The sequence below is a fragment of the Marmota marmota genome, unplaced genomic scaffold (assembly GCF_001458135.2).
Source record: "Marmota marmota marmota unplaced genomic scaffold, marMar, whole genome shotgun sequence".
NCBI classification, from domain to species: domain Eukaryota; kingdom Metazoa; phylum Chordata; class Mammalia; order Rodentia; family Sciuridae; genus Marmota; species Marmota marmota.
In genome coordinates, this window is record NW_026000026.1 from 20113817 (window position 1) to 20141798 (window position 27982).

The 27982-nt window shown below is 47.3% G+C and overlaps 2 protein-coding genes across 2 annotated transcripts in view; one reads left to right on the plus strand and one right to left on the minus strand.

The window, feature by feature from the left end:
- LOC107138133 overlaps positions 1-27982 on the plus strand; it is a 49954-nt gene that overhangs the window by 10204 nt on the left and 11768 nt on the right. The gene's annotated exons all lie outside the window — the stretch shown is intronic.
- LOC107138143 (lipopolysaccharide-binding protein-like) lies at positions 1513-26850 on the minus strand. Its single transcript, XM_015480722.2, has 14 exons — positions 26629-26850; positions 24833-24947; positions 23353-23481; positions 22836-22991; positions 18725-18788; positions 16215-16278; positions 14652-14743; positions 12723-12899; positions 11721-11891; positions 7209-7276; positions 5016-5061; positions 4119-4182; positions 3071-3147; positions 1513-1863 (listed from the first exon to the last, which is right to left on the minus strand). The coding sequence occupies exons 1-14, from the start codon at positions 26750-26752 to the stop codon at positions 1831-1833; spliced, it is 1380 nt and encodes a 459-aa protein (XP_015336208.1). The 5' UTR covers positions 26753-26850; the 3' UTR covers positions 1513-1830.

Consider the following 27982-nt stretch of genomic DNA (forward strand, 5'->3'; position numbering starts at 1 on the left):
TGGCCAGCCTCCCATGGACATAAACTGCATGGTGTTAGCATGGTGAGAAGCTGTGGAGTAAGGGTGTGAGTAGTGTGAACGTGGGGCAGCCACTATTGGAACAGGATGGGCAGGTGGAGGACAGATGTGGCTAGTGGGTAATTGCAGCAAAGAGATGATGCATTAACCAAGTCCTTGTATCGACTCATCCGCCTTTTACAGAGGGTCAGATCTGGGCATAGAGAAAACATCCTAAGGGTCAGGACAGAAGGATGGATTCTTCCCTGTAAAGATTTGTTAACATTTCTAGAAAACGTTAAAATGGCCTCAAATGAAAGGCCTAAATAATAAGATAAAGCTGGTCCGATAAGACCTCAGGGACAAACTTGATCAAAGATCATTAAAGTTGTGTCTTATTTTAGTGCTGGGGATTGAAAGCTGTGGCTTCCTGATGAGAAATCTTTGATCCATCCTGGAATAGACAAAACCAAGGGGGTGGGGAATATAGCTTAGTGCTTGCCTCATGCACAAGGCCCTGGGTTCAGTCCCCAGCACCACCAAAAAAAAAAAAAAAAAAATTCTATCTCATTGTTAGGGACAATTGCATGTTGTCCATTTGCAGGAGCGTGAGAGTCTTGAAGGTTTGACATCCAACAGGAAGGATGGCTATGAACTGTTAACTGGTCATGCCTTAAAAAATATTCCTGCCAGTGTTGCTTTTGGGTTTCAGCCACTTGCCTCTTTAAAACAGAAGTGATTGTTAGAAGTTTTCCCAATAAAAATCAGGCTTGCTTTCAGTGTCAACTCTTGGTGGTTTGTTCTTTTAGACCAGGGATTGGCAAACTGGCCTACAGGTCAAACCTGGCCCACTGCTCTTTTTTTGGTACCAGGGATTTAATCCAGGAGTGCTTAACCATTAAGCCAAATCCCCAACCTATTTTATGCATTTTGTGTAAAGACAGGGTCTCCCTGAGTTGTTAGGGCCTTGCCAAGTGCTAAAAGAGCCTTTGAATTCATGATCCTCTTGCTTCAACCTCCCCAGCTGCTGGGATTACAGGCAGTGTACCACGACGCCTGGACCATTGCTTGTTCTTGTGACATTTATAGTGACACCCACTTCTTGTCTATGGGTGTTTTCTGCAATGGCAGAGGTAAGTTGGAACAGAGATGATATAGGCCTAAAATATTGACTATCTGTTGCTCTTTGCAGGAAAGTTTGCTGGGCTTTTGTTTGGGGCTGTAAGCTTAATGAAGGCAGAAACCATGTGTTTCTGTGTTCACTCTTCGACCTTCACCCCTCCCCAGCATCAAGTGCAGAGACAAGAGGCCAGTGTGGATAAATGATCAGAAAATTGAAATCGAGGTTTGTTGAACAAATGTGTGCCCTATCTAGAGGCTGGATCCCACCTCAGAGTATCACCCCGTAAGGAGCAAAATGAGGCTTTGAGCACATGTCCATCTAACTCTTGATCTCTTAACCACAACATCCAATGACTCATACAACTTAGTTGCTCTGGGTTTAATTTGGGCTGCTTGGTGCCTGGCCACTGCTGGTGCTTTTTTCCTTAATGGAAGTGGATTCTAGTGTAGACTAGTATGGAGTCAGGTTGAGCTCCCCAGGGTAAAGCAGGGGATCCAAAGAAAACACCTGGGGCGGGGGAAGGAGAAAAAGGAGGAGGAAAGTTGGGAAGGTGTCTCCAGGTCAGATGTGTCTTCAGATGTCATAGGTTCTCTGGTGACAAGTGTCGGTAGGGCAGCAGGAGCTCATGGGAGAGAGTAGCTGCAGCCTTTGAGCCTCCACTGGGTCAAGGGCAGGTCCGGCTGTGATATGGTGACCCCTCTAGCCACAGTCTAATTGATGTTGGCCCCTAAGAGCAAGAAGTTCTAGAGAGAAGGCAAAAAGGACAGTCAAGAAAGGTCACTTGCTGAGCCACACATGCACTTCTGGAAGAGAAGGTTGAGTGGAGTAGGCCAGTTCTTACATCAACCAGAAGCCTTAGGGACCTTCGCAACAAATTGTCCCTATTAGCTGCCTGTCCCCAGGAATTTATCTGCATCTCCCAAGTTACTGATTTCTGTCAGATACCCACAAATGTCACCTTCCTTCTCTAAAATTTGTGCCCCCAGAAAAATAAGTCACAATTGGCTGTTGCCTGTGATACTCAATTCCAGGAAAATGCTGTCCAGGATTTCCTTGGAATATATTGTGAGGGGCTGGGGTTGTGGCTCAGTGGCAAAGCGCTTGCCTAGCATGTGTGAGGCACTGGGTTCAATCCTTAGCACCGCATAAAAATAAATAAAGGCATGTTGCCCATCTACAACTATAAAAACATTAAAAAAAAAAAAAAGAAAGAATATATTGTGGCTGGGTGTAGTGGTGCATGCCTGTAATCCCAGCAGCTCAGAAGGCTGAGACAGGAGGATCGCAAGTTCAAGGCTAGCCTCAGCAATTTAGTGAGACCCTGTCTCAAATTAAAAAAAAAAAAAAAGCCCCGGAATATAGCGCAGTGGTAAAGTGCCTCTGAGTTAAATCTCAAGAACTCCCTCTGTCACCACCACCAAAAAACCCCACTGTGAACAGCAAAGACTGGCACACAGTACCTCTGGGCCTATGAAAGTGTGCTCTGGTTGTTTCTGCCTCTGCCCCTGCTAAGTTCCTTCCACCTAGAAGGCATGCTCTATTTTTCTCCACACCATCCCCTGCTTCTATGGATGGGAAGGCTGGTCAGTGACTAAGGAAACCCACACACCACCAATGAGATTCTAGGCCTGTTCAGATGGCCCCTCATCAACCCAGAAGTGGCATCTCATCTGACCCTTTTCCCATGTTCCTGCTGTGCACGGCTAAAGTGCCCTGCAGTCACAGATGCTCAGTGACTGTCGGATTGTTGAGAAATGAGTTTTGGTACATGAAGTCAAGAGTCCAGATTACAGATGCTATTTATACTCCAACATTTGAAACAGATTGTTATTTTTTCTTAAAAATTAGGTCCAGGTTGTATGTGGGGGTCAGGGCTTGCTTCCATCTCCACCAGCCCCTGAAGCAACCTCCCAGCAGGGCTTAGAGCCCCCCCCAGGTCCCACTTCTCACCTCATGAATCTGGAGCTCCACACTGTTGAGGAAGATGTTCCTTGGAACAGGGAGTGGAAATCCCTTTTTGAGCTGGGCTGGAAGATAAACAGCGAGAGGCGATAGACAGCATGAGTCAGCTGCTGGCTACTGGGTCCAAAGCTGGTTTAGGGTGGGGACGTAGAGGCCTGGAAAATGCAGCCTCTTCAGGAGGGGATGGATATGGACAGCTTCTTGGGCCTCTATCAACCCATTTGAGAGCCCAACTTCACCCCCACCTGAAGTGGCTAGGCCTGGGTGTGCAGTGTTCATGTCTAGGGACTCATCCCTGAGGGCCACATCCCTGAGGGCCACACTCTGCCTCTCCTTCTCTCAGATCATTGTTTTGCTCTTATCTCTTGGTCATAGATGTAGATGGTGAGGCCAACTGGAGAGGGAAGGGTGGGAGGTCTGCTAATTCTTAGGCAGCCGCTGGACAAGCACTACCTCCAGCAAGGTCCCCTGGCTTGGGACCCAGGGATGCTAACTCCAGGTGTCCTGCTAGGGGTCAACTATAATGTTACTCCTTTGGCCTCACTCCTATGTCTTTTTTTTTTTTTTTTTTTTTAATTGGGAATTGCACCCAGAAGTGCTTTACCACTGAGATACATCCCCAGCCCTAATTTTTTTATTTTGAGATAGGGTCTAAGTGGCTGAGGTTGGCCTTGAACTTGCAATCCTCCTGACTTGACCTCCTGAGTTGCTGGGATTACAAGCGTGCATCACTGTACCTGGCTTAACTCCTGAGCTTTGAGACAGCTTATCCCTCATGTCTAGGGAGCTCCGCCTGATGTCTAAGTCCATGCTCTCTCCCAGCTCCTGTGGTTCCCTGAGCTCCCTTCTATAGGCACCTGTTACACATCTGCCTTCTTAACAAGGTGGGAACTATGAGGCATGGGTCGTGGATTGCCAGCATCCCAGGTGGCACAGAAGAGAGGCTCAACTTGCTGAACGAATGAACCAGGAATCCTGTGGGGAGGGGAGAACCCAGCCCTTGTACTCTGGTGCAGGTAGTGGCAGCTCTTCTTACCATTGAGAGAGGGGTAGATGACCTCGCGTGCAAAGACGTTGAAGATGGTTTCCATCTCCTCCACCTGGAGCACAGACGGGGCCAGAACAAATAGACACGAAGAAAGAGGAGTCAAGGGAGGAACATCCGGTCCCACCCCTGGAAAAATGGACGTCACCCCATTTAAGCACAGATGCTGACTGACTACCACTCTTCCAAACAGCCCCTTGCTCACAATGCAAACCCTAGTCTCTGCATTTACTTTCTGAAAGAGCATGCAGGCCCAGTGAATGCCGCACCATGATGTGAGTGCTATTTCGTGTTTCTTTATGCCACTTTATGTGAACATTGTTAGGTTTTGTTGCAAAAATATCACTGTTTGATTATAGAGTTTCCCCTGGTCTTGCTGGGGAAGTCAAAGGATGCATGCACTGTATTATGTCTCAGATACTCTCAATCCCTAAACCCACCCGTCCTCCAGGGGTTTGAATAAGGCATTGTGATGCTGAGCCATTCATATTCCAATTGTGAACATAGTCAAGAGCTTACTGTGTTTGAGGCACTGGGTCAAAGTGTTTTACATAACACACTGCCTCATTTCCTATCACAGGCCCCATTTATGGTAGATGCCATTATTCTCATTTTTCAGTAAAAGAAACTGAGACTCAGAAAGATTAAGCAACTTGTCCATGATCACCTAGCTAGCAGGTGGCACAGCCTGTATCTTACTCCAAAACTCGCTGTAAGAGCCTGTTGCTCTTCAGCCCTCAGATGGAGCCCTTTGTATAAGGTAAACTTTCAGATATGGGATCTCATTCCTCCTGGCATCTCTGTCTGGGACTTGATTGCGTCTCCTGGAGCCTAACAGAACCTGTCTTGGCAAAGATGATTGAGAGACACTGATGAAAAGTAACTCACGTCGACAGAACCGATGTTGGAGTGTTTCAATTCGAGTTTCAGCTCACTGTGTAGAGAAAGAGACAAGTGTGGGTCACTGGGCCGTGACTCCCATTTTCTTGTCACCCCAGTGAAATCTGCAGTGTGTTTGGAGGCAAAGGCCTGTTGCCTGGAGACTGGGTAGCCCGTAGTTCCTCTGCAGTGTGTCCCTTGTGGGTTAAGGTATGCATTGTGATCTGAGAGGAAGTGCCATTGTTAAAAAGGATGTTTGCAAAGAATTTTAATAAGGAAATTATGATGGAATAAATATTAAGTGGAAGTGAGCGTGCTGGTACATTCCTGTCATCCTAGCGGCCCGGTAGGCTGAGGCAGGAGGAAGGCAAGTTCCAGGCCANCTGGGCTCTCCTCTTGCTCTGGTTCCCTTGTTCAGGAATTCCAATGGCCCTGGGTGGATCTCCCTGCTTTCTACTCACGGGGTAGAATGAATGGTCTTTGAGAATTCCTTGGAGAAATCCTCATTCCAGTCCTTTGTGGGAGGCCATCCTCGCACGTGATTTGAGTTACCTCCTTGGCTGGGTGAGAGGTGCTTAGGCACATCTTGTGTCCAGAGCTTTCCCCACCCTTCTCAGGTCCAAGGGCTTGTCCGTGCGGAGGCATGTCTGGCCACTACCCCGAAGACCCAATTGTCGCCCCTGACCTTGGGATGCTGCCCCCTTAATCTTCATTGGATGGGATTTTCCCCAGAATTTTTTGTTCCCCAATAAAAGTCCACTCCCTGGCGTGTTTGCTCTCTCTCTCTCTCCCTAGCCTCTTCAGTCAACCTCGCTACCATAATAGGTGGCTGGAGGCTGGAGCTAGGAGGAGCCATCCTGGAGCTGGTTTAAAGGTAATTAGAGTCTTGTCTCTTTAATTAAAAACTCCCTAGAGATTTCTCACGTTTCGAATCTTCATTCACGCGGGCTAAAATCTTTGGCTGTCCTGAGACCCCCAACCAGGAGGTCTGTGCCTACATGCAAACTCTAGGAAACTCCAGAAGTCCATCTGTCCCTACCAGCTTTCCCACTGCCCCAAAGGCTCACCATTAACTTCTCTCTCTCTCTCTCTCTCTCTCTCTCTCTCTCTTGGGGGAAGGGGTTACTAGGGATTGAACTCAACCACTCAACCATTGAGCCACATCCCCAGCCCTATTTTGTATTTTATTTAGAGACAGGGTCTCACTGAGTTGCTTAGCACTTCACTTTTGCTGAGGCTGGCTTTTGAACTTGTGATTCCCCTGCCTCAGCTTCCCAAGCCACTGGGATTATAGGCATGTGCCATTGCGCCCGGCTATTAGCTTCTCTTTTTAAAGCATCCTAAGATGTTCATTTTAATGGGGCCAGGGCATTTTATTAGCCCAAGCACATCTAGCAAGGAGCATCACCCAGAGCAGACAAGACGCGGGGCTTGCACACCAGCAACTTTGGAGGCTGCAGCAGGAGGATCACAGTTCAAAGCCAGCCTCAGCAGCTTAGTGAAGCCCTAAGCAACTTAATGAAACCCTGTCATGAAATTTAAAAAAAATAAAAAGGGCTGGGGACTTGGCTCAGTGTTAAAACACCTCTGGGTTCAATCCCCAGTACAAAAAAAAAAAAACCCACAAAAACAAAAATACAAAGATGTGGGGCTTGGCACAGAGGACATGAGGTATAGAGGACAGGTGCCAACCCCCAAGAGGCAGTATAATCTCTGCTGCCCAAAGCCTGAACTCTTTCTGCACTGATCCACCATCTAAACCTTATGCTTATGGATTGGGAATCTGGGCAGGGGAGCAGTGGGCAGTGGCTTGGGGAACGTCAATTTTCCATCCAAAATTTCCGCTTTGTGACAGTGGACACTTTTCCTCAGAGGTAAAGTCCTTGTGAACACAGCTTCAAGTTCTACCCTCCATCTTGACCTACACTATTCCTTTGCAGAAATTCCAGCTCCTCTGAAGCCTGCGGGGCGGGCAGGAGGAGCCTGGAGCGACAGGCATCTGGAGACACCTGGCGATTCTTCCCCCTTCCAGCTTTCTGCCCGAGGCATTGTCACTGTGCCTTTTCTAGAGGGCACTCAGATCTGGTGGAGAGCTGCCCCCATGGGTCACCTTCAGTCCTGAGTGAACCATGCTCGCTGTTACGGCCACTGTCAGCATGTCGCTGTCCACCCTCCTTCCTCTCCCCACTCCTGCTGTCTTACCTTTCTGGGGACACTGAGCCAACGATCCTATCGGAGTTCATGCTGACGGAGATGGAGAAGTTGGTTTTCTACAAAAGCAAAAGACCACTTAGGCACCTTGTTTGTTCCTGATCTAAGAAACCCCAGGCCATGTGGCCATGTGGAACGAATGGGCAAAAGCAGCCACCCAGGATTGTGGGTGGCTGTGCGGTGGCCCCACAGCTGGCACAAAAAAGGGAGAGCTGAGGCTTCATTCTCCCTTTTACTTGCCCAGGCTGACCTTGAACTTATGATCCTCTTGCTTCAGCCTCCTGAGTTGCTAGGATTACAGGTGGGTGCCTCGGTTCCTGGCACATGTCTCCATTTTAGTGAAAGCATTGGGAAGGGGAATAAGCCCAAATTTGAACAGGGACACTTTAGTCTGTTTGACTGAGTTCTTCAGAGCAGACTCCTAAGGGACTTTCACAGAGTCCCTGAGCCCTGGAGAAATTTAGACGCCACTTACTGACACCCATCTTAGAGACTGAGGATTGGCTTGCCAAGGGATGGCATTGAGCCAGGTGATAGAATCGGTCAGCCCCTCAAAGCCCCGTGCCAACTGTGATGGTCAGCTGTCCACCTAGGCCACTTCTCACGGGGGGGGGGGACTCCTACCTCTAACACCTGGTTGAGTGCTTGGGTGGCACCACTGAACAGCTTCATTTGAAACCTAACTGATGTCCCAAAGACTTGTGACAGGAAAAGGGAACCAGATTGTGTCTCAGCCCAAGGACAGAAGGCTGGCTTCTGCTCATGTGTGGACAAGGTCCACATAGGCTTGAATGGTAGCCAAGAAATATTAAAAATGCATGAGCAACATGTGTGGCAGAGACTGGGTACACCAAGACCCATTTCCTTTTCTTCTGGGCACACAGTTGGACTACATTTCCCAGCTTCCCAGACAGTTAGGTGTGACCATGTGACTAAGTTTTAGCCAATGGATGGTGGGCATAAAAGATGTGAGTTACTTCAAGACCTGGTCAATTAAAAGACCTCTATGATCTTCCACCTACTTTCTGCATCTGCTGAACTGTGTGGAGGGGATTATGAAGCTTTAAAGGAGAGAGGAAGGGCTGGGGATGTGGCTCAAGTGGTAGCGTGCTCGCCTGGCATGCGTGCGGCCCGGGTTCGATCCTCAGCACCACATACAAACAAAGATGTTGTGTCCACCGAAAAATAAATAAATAAATATTAAAAAAAAAAAAAATGAGAGAGGAATCACAAGGCAGAAGGAACCTGGGTCCCTAAATGGCCATGTGGAAGGCCATCTGCCAACTAGAAACAACTGATTGATTTTATGTGAGATAAATTTTTTTACTGGATTAGACCACTAGAATTTATTTTTATTATGGTAATTAGCTTACTCTAGCTACATATGACTGATTATGACTGTTTTGAATTCTTTAATTTTTTACTTTTGCACTTTTTTGCTGTTGTTGTTTGTACTGGGGATTGAACTCGGGGGCACTCGATCACTGAGCCACATCCCCAGCCCTACTTTGTATTTTATTTAGAGACAGGGTCTCACTGAGTTGCTTAGTGCCTTGATTTGCTGAGGTTGACTTTGAACTTGAGATCCTCCTACCTCAACCTCCCGAGCCTCTGGGATTATAAGCCTGTGCCACTGTGCCCAGCAAGGCTTGTTTTATGGGCCAGGATATGGTCTGTCTTAGGATGTAGACATTTGAAAAGGATGTATTTCAGTGTTATGGGTCATGGTATGAGTGTTCTTCTTTTTTTGTTTTCACTACTGGGGAATTAAATCCAGGGTTGTTCAACCACTGAACCACCCCAAACCTTTTCATTTTTTATTTTGAGACAGGTCTCACTAAATTGCTGAGGCTGGCTTTGAACTTGTGATCCTCCTGCCTCAGCCTCCTGAGCTGCTAGGATTATAGGCCTGTGCACCACTGTGCCCTGAATGAGCGTTTTTAAAGCCTGTTAGAAAAAAAATCTGTCGGTGGATGGTGGTGTTGAGCTCTGTATCTGAGCTGGTTTTCCATCTAGTTCCTTTATCAGTTGCTGAGAGTAGATGTTAAAATCTCCAGCTATGGTCAAATCTCCAGCTATGTTAATTTGGGCAGTTAAGTTCTATGCATTTGCTGTGAACATGGGATTAGTGAATACTGAATCAATGCCCTTTGGGGAAATACAAGATTAAGTTCCTTTGTGTCTCTTGTAACATTTTGTTAACTGATCAATCTATAACTTTGTTCTATGAGTGTTTAGAGATACCTTACTTAACACGTATTATTGATTCCTTAACATTGAACTCATAGCCAATGGCACTATAACTCATGCCTGTATGAAGTATATATAACACACACATTTTCTTTGCTAGGCACATCACAGCCTTCTTGTACTTAAGAATTCTAGAATTCTAAAAAAATGAGGAAATTTAAAAAAATAAAACTAAAAAAAAAAGAAAGAAAGAAAGATAAAGAAAACTAGAAATCTGGCTTCCCAGTTGGCCTTTTCAGGCTTGGGGGTAGGCATCATTTATTTTTTTTCTCTAGTGTTTGGCTAGAGAGAGAAGAGTTTTTTATCTGTGCTTGTTGGCATTTCTGGGCTGTTGACTTCTTCAGCTCCAGGTTGGGATATTTGAAGGAGGGAATTCATTACAGGTTGTCCTCCAGACCCTGAGATCCCTAGCTCATCTGCCTTCTCTCCCCGTTCTACAGAGTCTTCTTACATTTATTTTATATCCAGTGTCTAGGGTTTTTAGTTGAACTTAGCAGGAGGTATGGGGAAACGGACATCTATTCTATCTTCTTAGAATTGGAAGTTCCCCTTTTGAAGTTCTCTTTTTTGTTATTGAGTTATAAGAACTCTTATATTCTGGATACAAATTCCTTATCAAGTATATATTTTGCAAATACTTCCATTCCATGGGTTTCACTTTCTCATGCATCCCTTGAAGCACAAAAGTTCTTAATTTTGATGAAATTCAATTTATCTATTTTTAATTTTGTTGTTTATGCTTTTAGTGTTAAATCTTTGAAGATTTTGCCTAACTCATGTAGATTTATGCTATATGTGTGTATTTGTGTGTATAATGTATATATGTATGTATATGTTTACATATACATACATACATTTTAGTTGTAGGTGGACACAATAACTTTATTTTATTTATTTATTTTTATGTGGTGCTGAGGATCAAACCCAGAGACTTACATGTGCTAAGCAAGCGCTCTACCATGAGCCACAACTCCAGGCCCGACAGTTACGTTTCTTTTTAAGTTTATGTTTTAGATCTTATATTTAGGTATATACCCATTTAGAACTAATTTTTGTGTATAGTATAATAAAGGGGTATGATTTTATTCTTTTGCTGGTGGATATCCAGCATTATTTATTGGGGAAAAAAAACTGTTATTCCTTTTGAATTGTCTTGGTCTCCTTGTTGAAAATCAACTGACCATAAATATGAGGTTTATTTCTATACTCATAATTTGTTCTATTGATTTCCATGTTTATCTTTGATTATCACAGCCTTATAGTCAGTTTTGAAATAGCAAAGTGTGAGTCCCCAACTTTATTTTTCTTTTTCAAAACTGCATTGGCAGTTCTGGGTAACTTGAATCTCAATGTGAATCTTGGGCTCCTGCTTGTCAGCTGACAAAAACTGACCTGGGGTTTTTGTTAAGATTGCAAATCAGTTTAGACAGCGTTGCCAAATACTATGCTGCCTTTAAACCTTCTTTAAGAAGGCAATTTGATATGCTGGGAGCAGTGGCACCCGCCTATAATTGCACAGTTGAGAGGCTGAGGCAGTAAGATTGCAAGTTTGAGGTGAGCCTTAGCAATTTAGCAAGATCCTCATGCAACTTAGCAAGACCCTGTCTCAAGATAAAAATAAAAGGGTCTGGGGATGTGGCCCAGTGGTTAAGTGCTCCTGGGTTCAATCCTCAGTACCAAAAAAAAAAGTAATTTTATGATTTTTATTTATAAAAATAAATACTCTACTTCCAGTTCTACTGAACAAGATGGGGGGATGTTTTAAATGTAAAAAGATTACAGCGAACATCTGGGTGCAGTGGTGCTCACCTGTCATCCTAGAGACTTGGAAGGCTGAGGCAGGCAGATTCAAGTTGGAGACCGGCCTGAGCAACTTAACAAGATTCTGCCTCAAAATAAAAAATAAAAAAGGTCTGGGATGTGGTTGGTTCATTAGTAGATTGCCCCTGTGTTCGGTCCCTAGTGCCTCAAACATGTGTATATATGTAGAGAGAGAGAAACACTGAGAAAGTGAAAATGTTCATCTTGGCTGGAGCGAAGCCTCGAGGTTTCTTGTCACTTTGACAGCAGGGCAGTTGGTGAGCCATGGTGATTTAGGAAGCCTGGTTATTAGGAAGGGGGGGCCACTGACGCAGCTGGGAGACATGAATAGCCTTCTGCAGGTATCAGCTCTGTGGTCACCTCTCAGCTAAAGGAGTGACTTCCACCCATGGCAAGCAAGACCCTTTGCTGCCTGATCAGGGCCAAACTTACCACCCTGAGCTGGAAGAGTGGCCTGCGGTCAGAGGAGTTGGGCAGGATGCCGAAGGCTTGGACGTCCATCACAGGTGCAATGGTCACATTTCCAGGAGTGAACCACAGGTGCGGCTCTGATTCAGGTGATGCCTCCAATTGTACTTGCATATTGGGGAACAACCCGGCCAGCTAAAGAGAGGGAGCAGATATTCATAGCACAGCAGAGACCTCAGGAACCCTGAGATGCAGTGGGGAAGGCCAGATGGGCAGGTCTCCAAGGGGCAGATCTCTAAGGGTCCTAAGCCAGCAGGGGAAATATCCCAGGATGGAGGGAATCGCATTTTCCAGAAGTCCTTTCCAAGAGACGGCTGTCAGGGTGGGAAGGGGCACCTTGATGAAGTGTATAGGTGACACAGCACCCAGTGGATGTGTTTAAGTGACTTCAGATGGTCACCATGATGCCTTCCAAAGCCAGCTTGCCTTGTCTGGCGGGTGAGTTTGGGGCTGGAGCTTGAATGCTCTGCTCTGCCTCTGCCACTTTTCAACTAGGCCTCTATAGAAAAATCAAATAAATATTGATAATCATCAGCTTAGCCCCCAGTGATCAGCCTGCCCAAGGCCCTGCATTTGTGCCGAGAAGGGCCTCTGCATGTGGGCACTGGTCGATTGCTTTTATCTCCCATGTGAGAATCTCGGGGGGGGGGGGGAGATGCCATCCTCATCCCCATTTGTAAAAGGAGGAAACCGAGCCCAGCGAGGTTGAGTCCAAAGCTAGGAAATAGCAGAACCAGGATTCAAATCCAGGTGGTCAAATCCAGATCCCGTGTCCTTGTGCCACAAGGAGACGGGGGATGACAGGAATTGATTTTACAAATGGGGAACTTTTATTTTTGTACCCATTTTTTTCTGTTGGGTAAACTGTACCCAGCCCATTGATGCATGTTCCACAGCACCCAAAGGGTCTCTAGTCCCATTTGAAGCCCTCTGCTGGTGCCCGGCCTCCTTCTCTCCCCTACTCACGTGCTCATTTGAGATGGTGACATTCAGGAGCCCGGCCTGGTGGTAGACCCTGCTGGCTGTGTTGAAGACGTACTCGGAGACTGCGAAGTAGACCATGCGGTCATATGGTTGGGGCAGCATCATGGCTGGGGCATCGAAAGGGACTGGGGTGCGTTGGCTTTGGCTGAAGAATTCACCCTGGAGACAGAGAACTTACCAGTCACCCCAGTTCCTACCTGTTAGGATGAAGGTCTCAGGCAGAAGCATCCAAAGCCTGCCAGGTGGAGGCCTCCTGTGCCCTGGGGACAGCTGGGGTAGGGTTCCTCTCCAGAGGGAGGGGTCAATGTGCTCAAAGATTCCCTCTAGACCCACACTACCTAGGTCCTGACAGCTGCCTGAAACTGATAGCCCAAAGAGACCCGGCCGGGGGCAAACTTCATGGATCATTTCAGCCTTTTAATCAGGAACAGGACTACCCCTGGGGGAATGGACCCACTCTCCTGGTGGAAAATGAGCCACTGAACAAAGGAGGGGACTGGGGGCTCACATAGGCTGTGGGTGATTTAGTGCGCATGTCAGTCTGAGCACTCAGGAATTTGGGTTTTGGGGCTGGGAGTCAGTGGCCAGCACCTGGAGAGGAGCTGTCTTGGGAGAGATTAGTGTTTCCTAGAGAGTCAGTCCAGCATCTGAAAAAAGGCTGATCTTGAGAGAGATAAGAGCTATCCGTGTCTGCCTCTCTTTTCCATTCCCTTCTCCCAGTCCTCACTATTTGGGGGTTTTCATTTTCCATATCCAATAGGAACCACTCATCAGCGTGGCATCCCTTTGGGGTGGACCAAGCCTCCTGTGTCCTCAGGGGACCACGACATAGGAGGCACAGCCATGGTGAAGAGCATGGAGTTTGGAGCCCCCTGTCAGGACTGGACTCCTGCGTCTTGCTAGCTCTGGACCTTGGGCCAGTTACCAACTTCCTCACCTAAAAAAGGGGACAGCGCTAATGGTGTGAAATCTCGGTCAGTTATTATTTGTACAAACTCTTAGAACTGACCCACAGCAAGAGGCAGGTAAGTGTGAGCTAAGGCAGCTCCAGGGCCTGGCTCCACCCACGGGGAGTGAAGAGGGAACACTGGGAATGCAGAGGGGTGTGTCCGGTTCCTCTGTGGCTGTAGGAAATGACCACAATCTTAGTGGCTCCAAATTAATTCCCCACAGGTTTGGGGCCTGTGATGCTTCTGAAGGCTTCCAGGGAGACTCTGAAGCCTTGGAGGCCACCAGCTCTCCTTGGCTTTAGGCCTCCTCCCCACACCTAACCTCCCGCCCCTCTTCTGTTCTTCACCTCTTGCCTCCCTCTTGTAAGGACCTGTGAGCACACTGAGCCCAGCAGGATAAACCAGGATAATTTTCCCATCTCCAGACCCTTAATCACATCTGCAAAGTGCTTTTGCCATATGTGGTGACATTTAGAGATTCTGAGGGTTAGGATGTGGACATCCTAGGGAGCCATCGTGCAGTCTGCAAGGGGTGATGCAGGCAGTAGTGAGTGTCCCCTTATGCATACAAGTGCCAGGTACCTGCTGGGAATCTTATGCACATCATCTCACTTAATTCCTGTAAACTCTGAGGGGTTAAGGCTATGATTATTTCAATTTAATAGAGGCTCAGAGAGGTTAAATAACTCTCCCAAGCACCCCAGCACATAAATGGTAGAGCCAGGACTTCAAGCCCAGGCCTTTGTATTTCAGACAGATTTACCTCATTGGTTCACAGAACCCCTGCATTAGGTCTTGGTCTGTTGTGACTAGTGCCACCTGTGCCCACCCTGGACACTGGTCAGGGTCAGTGACTAACAGGTAGATGAACTTGAAAGGAAAAGGAAGAGCTGACTCTGAGAGGTGAAGCTGATGCTCTACCAGTCTTCAGTTCCAAGGTGCCCTCTCTATAGCCCCTTACCTTGATGGGTATGTCCACACTTTTAGAGGTCACCTGGGGAGCTCCAAACAGTCTGTAGTCAATACCAGCAACCTGGTCAATCATCAAGGTGACTGTGGGAAAGGAAAGAAGCAGCCTGTGAACATGCTGTTCCCAGCTAATTACAGTTGTGCAAGTTTATACTGCACACCTCCAAGGAACTCATTAACATGGAAATAGGGTTGGGGCCAATTCATGGTACCTTTAGCCAAGGAAGGGAGAGGGAGAAGGAGTGGGGGGGAGTGTGAAGGGAAAAAGGAAGGGAAGGAGGGAGAGAGAAAGAGAAAGAGAGATTGTCTTATTTGTCCACTCGGCTCATTCAATTGAACCCAGGGGGTTCTCCAAGCTGTATCCTGAGCCACCCCCTCCCTTTTTGAGACAGGGTCTCACTAAGTTACTGAGACTGGCCTAGAACTTGCAATCATCCTCCTCAGCCTCCCCAGTCTCTGGGATTACAGACAGGTACCACTGCACTGGGCCCATTCAATATTTTATTGAGCACCTGCTCTACACCAGGCGTGATGCAGGTGCCAAAGAAACAGCTGTGAATAAGATGGGCAAAGTCCCTGTCCTCACGAGTCCAGAGGGGAAATAGGCAGTCAGACACTTAGCAGATAAATGTAACATTGCAGCTGTATCAGGCAGCAGAAGTCCGTAGGGTGATGTAGCCATGCAACTGGGGCAGAGCGAGCGTTGGCAACTTAGCTTGGACAGGAGTCAAGCCGGGTTTCTGAAGGAGGGGTTGCTGGGGCTGGGATCTGGAGGAGGAGGTGTTGAGTGGATGCAGGGGGGACATGGAGAGGGCATTCCTGGCAGAGGGGGCAATGTGGGTGCAGACGGTGCAGCAGAACGGAGGTGGTAGCTAGAGGGACTCATGGGCCCATGTGGCTGAGCGAGTGGGGACAGGAGCAAGATGACCCTGGGGACTGGGATGTAATGGACAGGTCAGACCACACAGGGCCTGCTACCAAGGCTGGGCTCAGTATTCTGAGAATCACAGGAGTCTGAGTCAGTCTGCAGGAGAGTTGGTGACCGCCCCTGTGTTCCTGTGGCAGCAGAGGTGAGGGTGGGAGGGCCTCAGCCCAACCCAGGGATTTCACAGCACTCTGTTTCGTTAAAGCAGCCGGCACACGCCAGATACTGGGTATTGAACTCAGGGGCACTCGACCACGGAGCCACATCCCCAGCCCAGTTTGTATTTTATTTACAGACCGGGTCTCACTGAGTTGCTTAGTGCCTCATTAAATTGCTGAGGCTGGGTTTGAATTTGTGATCCTCCTGCCTCAGCCTCTCAAGCCCCTGGGATTATAGGCATGCACCAATGCACCCGGCTTCCAGCAGGCTTTTGAATACCTCCTCGATCCCTTTTCTCCCTGTCTCCTGAGAACAGGTCCCAGGAGAGGTGGTAACCCCAAACCAACTCTGCAGGATGGAGATACTCAATGGCAATTCTCCCAGGGCTGCCCCAGGGGTGACGGTTTCAGGGATGCCCAGTGACATGGCATCTGAAGGCACCCAGAGAAGCCGGGTGGGAGGGCTCCAAACCTGGCAGAGTCTGGAGGTAGGGCTTCAGGTGCGAGTCTGATGACTTCTTGACCACTTCGCAGATCTGTCGGAAGTGGGTGAGAAAGTGGGGTGAGTCCTTCCTCCACCTCTCCCTGGCGATGCCCCTGGCTTCCCCACTCCTCTCTAGGAACCATGGTGGCATTCCTGTCCTGTGGGCCCCTGTGTGTGTGCACAGGGCAGGGATATGATGGAAAGGAAGGAGAGACCACTCCCCCGTGCACACAGCACTTGGCCCTGTTCCAGTTGGACTGGCCTTTCACGCAGGAGGGCCCAGTTTACGTTCCTGGACTTTCCTGGAACCCACATTAAAAGTGGCTGGTGGTCAGGCTGCCCTTGCTCTGGGGTGTGCTATTGATACTGTCCTCAGGTCAATGTGGTGCTGGCGGCTAAGGCACCAAGAAGTGCAGTACTTACACGGAGTTACTAGAACAGGGGGACAAAGCAGTGGAGCTCCTTGGTACAGGGCACAACTCTGGACTCGGAGACTCCACACCCCATTCCCTGGCTCCTTTGACTCCTCTTCCTACTTGCTTCCTGAAACCTCACCATTAATGCCCCTCTGGAATAAGGGGGAGCCATGTCCCAGCACCGCGGAGGCTCCGCAGGCAGTACTGACTGCAGTCACTAGACGGCGCCAAAGCAAAGCAGAGGCGGGTTCCAGTGGATTCCAGGGTCCTCATTGGCTGCCAGCTTCCTGAGGGATCCCTCAGCCACGGGGTTCCAGGCTGGGGCGGTCTCAGAAGCTCCCAGTCTCGTAATTTCCCAATTTCAGCGATTCCTACACCATCTTCATGATTTTTGCCTTTCTCACTTTTGAACCGTCTGTTATTTCTACCAAGTGGTCTTATTAAAATCACATACATTTAATAAAAATATAGAAACTATCTCTTGTCAGTAGAAAACTGGTATCCTTTGGCATAAAGAGGGAATAACTGGGAAAATGAATATGAAGGATTTAGAAAAATATGCTCTGGAAGTCTGGCCAGATGGTGCTGCCTAATTAGATAATGCCCTCTTTGTATTTAGGGGAAAAAAAAAATTGTTCACGATGCATTAAACCCCACTGAAACGTCCTGTCTTTGACATAAGAAAGAGAAAGAATACTGCAGCTGGAGTTACTTATTCTGTCATTCTGCATAATTTAATACCGAGCTTCATAATTCATATAATCAACTCTGGAGATTTCTGCATTTTGAGAAGCATTGTTTTAGTGCAAAATTCTAATCTAAGCCAGCCAGAAGTTTCCAGGTAGACCCAACCAGCCTCTCCTGGACCTTTGAGCCAGGCAGTGTTACTCAGGGAGCCAGCCCTCCCATGGCTTGGAGTGTGACCTCCTTAGATCTTCTCCATTGTCCCCCAGGTCCCCTGGCCAGAGATCCTCTTTCTGCAGAGCCTCCTGGAACCTGGAACTCACAGCTCTATGGGAACTTAAGTCAGGGATGACATCTGAACCTGTCCATTCCCTGGGCTCAGCCTCCCTAGCACTAGCCTCATTCCCTCTGGACAAGTGGCATCCAGATTTTTCAATTGTAGGTCAGTGACTGCAACCCACACAGGACTGTTGGGGAGCTCAACTATCTGTAAAAATAGCCTTACCCCCATTCACTCAGCTCTTACTCAGTCCCTGGGTGCTCACTAGTTAAGTATATCACATTGCCTGGTCCTCAGAATAGCCCAGCAGGGTACATGTTATATCTTGTGATTATTCCTATTTTACAGATAAGAATCCTAAGATTCGAAGAGGTTAAGTCAGTTATTTAAGACCTTACAGCCAGATGATGACTGAGCTGGGATTTAAACTCTGAGCATCTGACAACAGAGCTCAAGTACTCAACAGGGAAGAGACCAGGAGGTGAGTCTAGTTGAGACAGGGCTCTGAGATGTGAGTGCGCTGAGCCCCACTTGTATACCAGATATTCTGTGAGTTTATCTCATGAAATCCTCACTAACTTTCTTCAAGGTAGGGGTCATTGTCTCCAGTGGGCTCCCTGACTTGTCCCACAGTGCATGGAGTGTAAAATGAAGAGGTATCTCTCTGCCTCCAAGACCAAGGCCATTCTCACTGCTATTCTCAATATGGGGTCTTACTTGGGAAATCAAGTTCTTAAGGTGAGATAGATACTTTAGCTTTTCTCCTAAAAAAGTTTTTTAAGATATATTGTGGTATTTAAATCCACAGAACACCTGGAATTGAATTTCTATATGGTGTGAGGGAGGGATTCAAAATCATTTATTGCCAGTCTTTCTCACTAGTATTACCAACAGTTAGATAATCAAATAACCTTGGTCAATTCCAAATGCCAGTTTAGCGTGCGTGATCACACAAACTTGAGAAAGCCTTGACATTTGCCTTTGCACCATGAATGAGGAAGGTGTTTCTAAGCAAATTCAAATGGCAACATACTTAAGGGAAAAGGCTCTTTCCAAATATCAAATAAGTAGATGCTTAGTGATTCATGTACTAATGACCAATATGTGTATCTTTTTACCTGTTTTTCTAAGATTCTTTTGATATTGCTTTCAATTCTTTTATGGAAGAGATTCAGGATCCATCTGAAGAGAAGAGAAAGAAGGTCAGGATACATTTTAAGGTGAACTGAGACTCCCAAAAGGAAGGCTACATAGGGATCTGAACTTTCCCCATTTTATCTCAACAATGAGACCCAGGCAGATGAATTTAATCCAAAGGGGGAAAACCCTGGACAACCTTTAGTATAACTATGTACATCTTAAAGCCCACTTCTTCCCTAGCCCCCAGGTCTAAGAATGAGTAGCAAACCCTGTTCAGCCAATCGGAGCTCATGCTGATTAGTCTAGGGATGAGCATGTGACCCAATGTGGACCAATGAGAGCTTTTCCCAGGGCTTTTATGGTAAAGGATGCTTTCACTGAGGTCCAAGGAAGCCTGAGTTCCCGGTGACCATCATTTCCACTCTAGGGTGGGGGACCCTGCCTCAGAATGAAACCAATAGAGAAAAAAGCAGAACCAGGAGCCAGAAATTCCCAGTGATGCTGGTCAAACACCTGGATCCAGTCAGAGCTACGACTCTATCCCCTGGCTTCCATGGGAACCACTCAAGTTCATTCCTGCCTCTTTTATTTTGATTTTGGTGCTGGGGACAAAACTCAGGGCCTCGGGCATACTGGGCAAGTGCTCTACCGCTAAGTGACACCTCCAGCCCCAGTTTATCAACAGATGACTGCTAAGACATTGTAGAATCTTCTTGTAATGGATTAGTTTGAAAAGGAAACTTGCTTTCTGATGAGGAAGGATTTCCAAATACACGCAAAGTGAAGAAAAGCTAGGGATGTGAGATTGTATACAGCACGCTCCTCTCTGTGTAAAAACTAAAAGACTAAATACCCACCTGGGCAGTCAGAGAATTTCAGGACTCACACCTGGGACGCTCAGCCTTGGTTGCTGCTAGCAAGGAGAATTGATGGGCAGGGAACTAAAGTGGAGAGAGATTTCCCCACCCTGTACCCTTTTGCACATCTTGAATTTTGATAAATCATCTATTAAAAACATTTGAAAAAATTTAAAGCGTAAGGTGGGGGTAAAGCCTATTCTTTATACCTCCCCAAGCCTGCCAAACAATTTTTTTTTCCTCCAGCAGTTCAACAGTTTAGTTTAGTTACTTGTTAATTTCATGGAGATCCGACGAGTTGAAGCCACTGCAGATAAAGTCACCTGCAGAGCTCCCTCCTACCACAGACACCCCCCTGGCAGAAGTGAGGACCGGGACAGGGTTCCCACACTGTGTTCTTCCAAAGACTGCAGTCGAGGGTGAAAGGTTGTTGGAAACACGGGGACTAAGTTACTTGACTTACTCTGGCAATCTTTTCTCTCTCGTGAAGTTTCCTTTGCCATTCGGTTCCTGCTGGCTGATGACTGGTGAGGTGCAGAGCGGATGCGGGAGGTGTGTATTACAATAGTAAAACCAGATACATGTGCTTCCTGGGTTCTACAGAAAGCATCCTAAACTTTCCAGAGCTCTATCCCTGGAGCAAACCTGGGACCCACAGCCTGCCTGAACCTTGGTCCCTGGATGGGCCTGAGCTGTCTGGCTGTTGCTGTAGACACCCTGGTTGGGGTCCCTGATGGCTATGGTTGGGGTATTGCTTCCAGTAAAACCTTCTACACCCATGGGTAGGCCTACAACCTGCGCCAACATATTGAAGCAGTAAGAGTTTTTTCCATGGGTCACAGACTCCGTGAAGTCACCCTGGACTCCTTCCCTGCCTTCCTGCCCAAGTTCAACCTCCTCTCCCACTTCCAGTGTCAGCACTTGTCTGCGGCCCATCATCTCTCACCTTGACAACTGTCTCTGCCTGCAACCTGTATCCTTCTCTTTGTGCTGCCTCACTCTGATCTCTCCTAAAGATGCTGTCTTTTACAGCAAAAATCTGATTTTATCACCCCCCTGCCTTCTTAAAATCTTTCAATGGCTTGCCACTGCCCCGTAAGAGAAAATCCATAATCCTGTTCCTGCCTAATCCTTTAAATTCTCCTGGTAACCCCCACCCCATCCTTTTGAGGTACACTGACTTCTTTTTACTTCCTGAAAAGCACAGCATTTTCATGCCTCAGGATCTTTGCACGTGCTTCTCTTTATGCCAGTAAAGCTCTCTCCTCCCCTTCCCATTTTGCTTAAATTCCAGGCTCATTTCTGATATCCTGTCTTCCAGGAAATTGTCTCTATGCATAAGCTAGGCCAGTCCTTCTGCATTCAGAGCACCTGGTCTCTCCTTATGAGCATGTCATCATAATTATATCAAGTGTAGTTCATTACATACTAAAATGTTTAATACCACACTGGGGTAGAGACTCTGTCTATTGCTTCCTCTTATATATATCCTGATCTTGCAGTTAGATCAGGATCTGGTAAATAATAAGGGAATCAATAAGTATTTGTTAAATGAATGAGTTGGTAAAGCTACAAACTCTCCTGTTTTGGTCAAGACCATGTTTCCTCTGTCTATATCCCTAGAACCCCAATCATGTAGCAGCCGCCAACAACCAAACAGCTGAAAGATTTTTCTGGCCACACTATGTGTGTGTGTGAACTGCATAGAATTTCATGAATTTGCTCCTGAGAAATGGGGACTATGTCCACCTGTGAGGGTTTGGATATGAGATGTTCACCCAAAAAGCTCTGTGTCAATGCAGGAGGGAAACGATCAGATTGTGAGAGTTATAACCTGATCAGTGGATTGATTCATCTGATGGATTAATAATTTGAAAGGACTATTTACAGTACTGGGAGATAACTCTAGGCAGGCAGAGCGTGGCTGGAAATGGAAATAGGAAGTGGAAATAGGTCACTGGGGCCGGGCCTTGGGGTTTATAATTGGTCTCTGGCCTTGCATTTCCTGTTTTCTGGTTGCCATGAGCTGAGCTTTCCTTTGCTGTCCCTTCCCCATGATGTCCTGTCACCTCAGGCCCAGAGCAAGGAAGGTGGCCAACCACGGCCTGAAGACCACTAAAACTGACAGCCCCAAATATACTTCCTCCCCTAAGTGTTCTTGTCAGGTGTTTGGTCATAGCAACACACCGCCTGGTTAAAACAGTGCTTCGAGGGCTACAGCCTCAACCAATCTCCTTTGGCAGATTCCGGCTGAAGCCTCCAAGCGTTTGTGCAGAAAACATTAATCAGTGAGTAAATGAACAACTAACCGTCTCTGCTTCCCAAAACACAAATCGCCTGCAAGCACAGGATGGCAAGTCTCCACGCTTCGGTGGGCATTTTGATCTTGTCAACGTGGCCACCCAGAACATTAACTTCTAGCAGAGAGGGGCTTGGCTCTTTACCCTGTGTGCCCCTGCTGCCTGCCAGGTCCAGCTCTGTCCTTCCGATTTACCTCCCAAGCCCTCTTGCTGGGCTTCTGTTGCTCTGCTGCCCCACCGTGTCCTGGTGGTGGCCGTGTTCCTCCATGGGTATCCTTCTCTAAGGCGCCAGTTTCTTCTAGATCTACAATGCCCTTCTCCCCCTCTGACCTTCAACCCAGGGTGATACTGGCCCCCTGCTGTCACCACTCTCAGGTGCAGCACTCCTTGTAGGTTTCCACCATTCAGTCGACTCTTTGATTGACAGTCCCCTTATCAGGTAAGCCTGTGGAGTTGCCCTCTTTTTCCTGCCAGGACCTGAGTGATGCTGTGACAACTCAAATACTGGGAAAGCAGTGGTGCTGGAGACTGCCACTCATTCAGTGTCCCTGAGTATCCCCCATGGGCAAATCTCGTTGGTGTGCTGGGTTCCCACTGAAGACCATCTTGCCTGGGAATCAGCATGTGTTTTCTTAAAGAGACAGATGGTAAATGGTTGGGGCATTTGCCTGTCCTGTGGGCTCTGTTGCTCCTACCCAGCTTTACTATTGTAGAGCTAAGGCAGCCACTACCAAAATGTAAATGAGTGGTCGTGGCTATGTTTCCATAACATCTTATTTACAGAAACAGGTGGCAGGCTGAATTTGGCCCACGGACTCCTGCTCCTGAAGACCCTTGAAATCTTGCTCTTCTGCCTGTTAGAGGGGCTGAATGAAGGTTGAGCATGTTACTGTGGCAGCACTATCTCTAGCCAGTGTACTGAGGTCACTTACTTTAAGCTTCCAGAAATGCGGACGCTCACACGGCCAATGGAGTTGCTGCAGTGGTGTACGGAGGCAGTGGGTCGTCCAGTCTCGTCCTTGCCCAAGTTCAGAGAGACTGAGATGGAAATGCCATCCACCTTCAGATCAAACGAGCCTTTCAGGTTGCTGGTTGGGGGAAATGAGAAGTAAACTGCTGTATAAACTGGGTCACCATCAAGAAGAGCAGCCCCAGATTTGTCTCCCAGGTTCCCACTAACCAGCTGTGCCTCCTGCCTGGGCCTCCACTTCTCTTTAAAAACAGTGTCACTGAAGATTTGCTATGTGCTAGGCACACTGCTAAATGCCTTACCTCCGTTGTTTTATTTAAACAACGGCATCTCTGAGACCATTTCCCAGATAAGGAAACTAATGCTTAAGGATTGTTGGATCTGGGTCCTTTATAGACCCGACTTTGAATAACCAGGGAGGGAGGGAGGGTGTGCCCTTGCCCAGAGCTGAGCCACATTCCTACCGGAGTGCTACTCACATGAATCCTTTTTTCACCTTCCAGTTCCCACCCAAAGACAGATCGTTGTTGGACAGGGAAGCCCTGATTCCCAGCCCTGGAAGTAGACTCAGATCTGAGTTTCGGACCTCGAAGCGATGGATCTTCAGGCTGGGGAGGAAAGCAGATGTCAAATCCATTAAAAAAAAACAAAAAAACCAGGGGCATGGGGCTGAGGTTGTAGCTCAGTGCTGGTATGCTTGTCGTGCATTTATGAGGCCCTGGGTTCGATCCTCAGCCCCACTTAAAAATAAATAAATAAAATAAAGGTATTGTGTCCATCTACAACTAAAAATATTAAAAAATAATAATAAAAATAAAAAACAAAAAACAGGGGCCTGTTTATCCCTGAGTGAGTCCCCTCCCGTTCCTCTCACTCTCTTTTGAATATATTGACCTAACCCACAAAGGACCATCTGACCGTCTCATGTGCCTCTTTCAAGATCCGCTCAGCCTCCTCCAGGAAGCTTCTCCAACTCTCCAAGGCCAAGGCCCTCCTCTCTCCTTTGACACACATCCTCACAGCTGCTCCTGTCCACCCTGCTGACCTGACTCTGGTGAGCACCCTGTGAGGTGGCCTGGCTTTACGTGTCCTGTCTCCACCCTGAGGTCTCTAGGAAGCAGCTGTCCCCTCTGCTCTTTGCCCCTCATTACTTCAAATAGAAACAAGGGCTCGGGGCTGTGGGTGAGTTACGCATACGCGAAGCCCTGGGTTCCATCCCCAGCACCACAGAACAAAAACACGGACTCACGGTTCGGATCAGAGATCATTCCCTGGCAACCTGTGGGATATATCTATATTTTTTCCTATGTACTTTTTTTTTTATATAAATTATGAATCAGCTGTAAAAATGTGGGCAAACAACTAGATTTCTGGCTTGTCTTGAAAAAATCCAAAGGAAAATGCCACGCTCCCCATGGCATTGACCAACTACAGGCGAGAAGCGCTGTCCTCTTTATGTGGGCACGCACCACGCTCTCCATTTGATTATTGGCTCTTAGATCCATTCCCTGGCCTTCCCCTGCTCTGAACCACGTGGACTGGGACTGACCTGTGCAAACTACATTTCCCAGGCTCCTTTGCAACTGGCTTCTAGTTAGAATTGGCCAATGGGAAGTACTTGAGGGAAGTGTAGTGGAGGGAAGAGGGAGAAGCCAGGGTGTTTCTTCTTCTCTCTCTGCCAGGAATTGCCTTTGGCGGTGGTTCCACGTCCACAGTGGGGTCAGCTCCTATCAGACACCTCTTCAGGGACTGAGTCTTTCTGGAGGACTGACCGAGGGCTTGGGAATGATTTCTAAGGGTCTCTCTTTCGTTCTGATGATTCAAGGAGCACACATCCCCTTCTGGAATCCCACAAGAGCTGGCCATCATCCCTCTGGCTTTGCCGACTCCCTTCCCCAGGATCCTAGGTTTCCATCCTTCCTCCTCTGCGGCCCCTGATTTGGGGAAAGGAGACCTCACCTGTGAAAATTGTAGCTCACCCGTCCAAACCAACCAATCTTGAAGTTTCCTGAGAAGTCAGGCAACCTGATGGCCGGCAGCTCCTTTCTCAGGGTGGCCACTGCATACTGGTTTGCTGGGTGGGGAGAGGGAAAAGAAGGATCTGTGAGCCGAGTGAGTTCATTCAGTGGGAGGCAGATTTGGTGGCCGGGCTTTAGAATCACACACGCTGGGTTAGAACACAAGATGTGCTGTGTGCTCACGCACACAAAGTGTTAAGTTTTGCTGTGCTTAGCAAAACAAGGAGTTCTGTGAGAAAGTATGAACTCTTTGAACTGTGTCCTTGTTGCTGTCTTAAGAAGATAAGAGAATGTTCTGCCAAGTGTAAAATTTATATATATATATAAAATATATATATATAATGTATATATATATATAAATTTTACACTTGGCAGAACATTCTTTATATATATATAATTTATATATATATATATATATATATATTTGCCTGGGAATAACTAACCACAAGTTAATTGATAAGAAATATGGAGCACTGTGACCATAAACAAAGTTTTCCTGAGAGTGTTTATCCATGCTTGTAAGGATTAAGCTGCCGAAAGGATGTTTTTTCTTTTCCCTTATTTTAATTAACAGTGCTGTATAAAAGAAGGAGAGAAAAAAGTAAAGACGGTGCTCATTTTCTACTGAATGCGTGTGTGTGCGTGTGTCTTTCTTAAGCATCTCTGCTGTACCAGGATTACAGATTGTCAGCGGGTTCTGACAATGTGCCACTTACTACTGATGCAATCCCACGTGAGTCCCTTGAGCCTCAGCCTCCTCGTCAGGAAAATGGTAACAATGATAGTGACCTAAAGGCTTATTAAATTGGGTTGGGACTCAGAGCACCAGGTAAATGGCAATCATTGTTCTTTATTCCTTCAACAGATCTTGAGTAATAATGAATTACAGGGGGCTCTTGTGGAATCATCTGCTACATTTGGTCAAATCTCCTGCCCCTTCACTATTGCCTGGACAGTTTGTTAGCAGATTTTTAGGTCTGGCCCCAGTCAATATTGAGTGGATCCCCAGAATCTGTTTTTTTTTTTTTTTTGTACCATGGATTGAACCCAGGGGCGCTTAACCACTGAACCAATTCCCCAGCCCTTTTTATATTTTATTTAAAGATGGTGTCTCGCTAAGTTGCCGAGGCTGGCTTAGAATTCATAATCCTTCTGCCACAGCCTCCCAAGCTGCTGGAATTACAGGTGTGGGCCACCATACTTGGCCAGCAATACTAGTCAAGTGAAGTGCTCTCTTAGTGAGCCTCATCCCCAGGCACCCGCCCCCCCTTGCCCCCCCCCCCCCCCCGCTTTTTAAGAACTTGACTTTTATTTTTTATTTATTTGTTTTTTATGTGGTGCTGAGGATCATACCCAGTGCCTCACCCATGCTAGGCAAGCACTGTACCACTGAGCTATAACCCCAGCCCCCTTTTAAGTTTTTTTGGGGGAATGAGGTCTCACTAAATTGCCCAGACAGGCCTTTAACTTGAGATCCACCTGCTTCAGCCTCCCAAGTGATGGGATTACAGGTGTGCATCACACCTGGCTCCCAGAAATTTTAATGTGGGAAAATTGCTGACCTAGTTTTTACCCTCTGATATTCAAGATGAGGAATTTGAAGCCCTGAGAGTGACATATCCCAAGATGTCCAAACCAGGTGGTGGAAGAACCCCAGCCTGTGACTCATTGTCCTTGTGACCACACCATTCTGGTGGGCAGCAATGGGCCTCAGAAAAAGCAACTCAGTTCCCTTACCATATTCCAGGCCTTTTGTGGTGATCCTGGCCACAACTCCAGGATTAGAAGCTCCTTCTCCAAACCTGACGGAACTTTCCAGCAGCAATAGGACCACTACCACATGGTACGGTCTGGCCATCATCCTTGTTCTCCTCAGCTCCTTCCTCTGCAGAGGTTGGTCAGAGGCTTTTCGTAGGAGCCTCCCTTACCAAAGGTGAAGGCAGAGGCTGAGGTACTTATAAAGCCAGAAGCCGGATGAGATCTGAGCCAACTGGGGAGTGGGGTGGAGGTCTAGTTCCCAGCAATTTGAGATGATGAAAAGGTTGCTTGTGAAATTGTTTGAGTTTTATGTTTGCCACGCCTCCCAATTCTTCCTCTTCCAAACTTTCTGGCTCAGTGCTTGGGAGGGCCCCTCCTCCTCCCCTCCTGTCACACCCCTCTCTAGCTGAACACCAGCCATTCATTCCCGTTATCGGGAAGCTGAAGTCTAAACACCCAGCTGGCAGTGAGGGCCATCACAGCATGGCTGCGTGCCACTAATCTCTCCAACCAGGTCTCCCGCCACCGGCCTGCCAGTGCTCTGCCCTCTGGCTGTGCTGCAATCCACTGTTCTCTACTGACATCATGCAAGAGCCGATCAAATCAGGTCACAAATACAACAGGTGTATCCAGGAACTCCAAGTGGATTTTCTCTTGCCTGTGTTGTTTCTAATCGGCTTTTGAGGCATAATTTATATGCAATAAAATGCATACATGTTAGGTGTACCGCACCATGGATCTTGACACAGGCACGCACCTGGGTGACCGCACCATAATCCAGGTGTAGAACACTTTCCAACACCCCAGGAAATCCCTTGTGCCTCTCCCCAGTCAATCTCCCTCCTTGCATCCTGTATCAGAAAACGCTGCTCTGCACTCTAGGGCCACATATTAATTTTACCTGCTCTCGGGCTTCACATAAATGCGGCATATCTTCCTTTCTGACTGGTTGCCTTCATGTTTTTAAGCTTAGTTCATGTTGTTTTGTATTTCAGTAATTTCTTTCTTTTTTTAGGGGGTACCAGGGGTTGAACTCAGGGGCACTCAACCACTGAGCCACATCCCCAGCCCTCCCTCCACCTTTTTTTTTTTGTATTTTATTTAGAGACAGTGTCTTGCTGAGTTGCTTAGGGCCTCACTAAGTTGCTGAGGCTGACTTTGAACTCATGATCCTCCTGCCTCAGCCTCCCAAGCCACTGGGATTACAGGCGTGCACTGTGCCTGGCTTCATCTCTCTTTTGGGTCCTCCCATTTTCTATCTCCTTTCCATCATATCAAGGTACAATCCTGAGGAGTAAGTGTTAGGAGACACAGGAAGTGCCGGAGGGCTCGC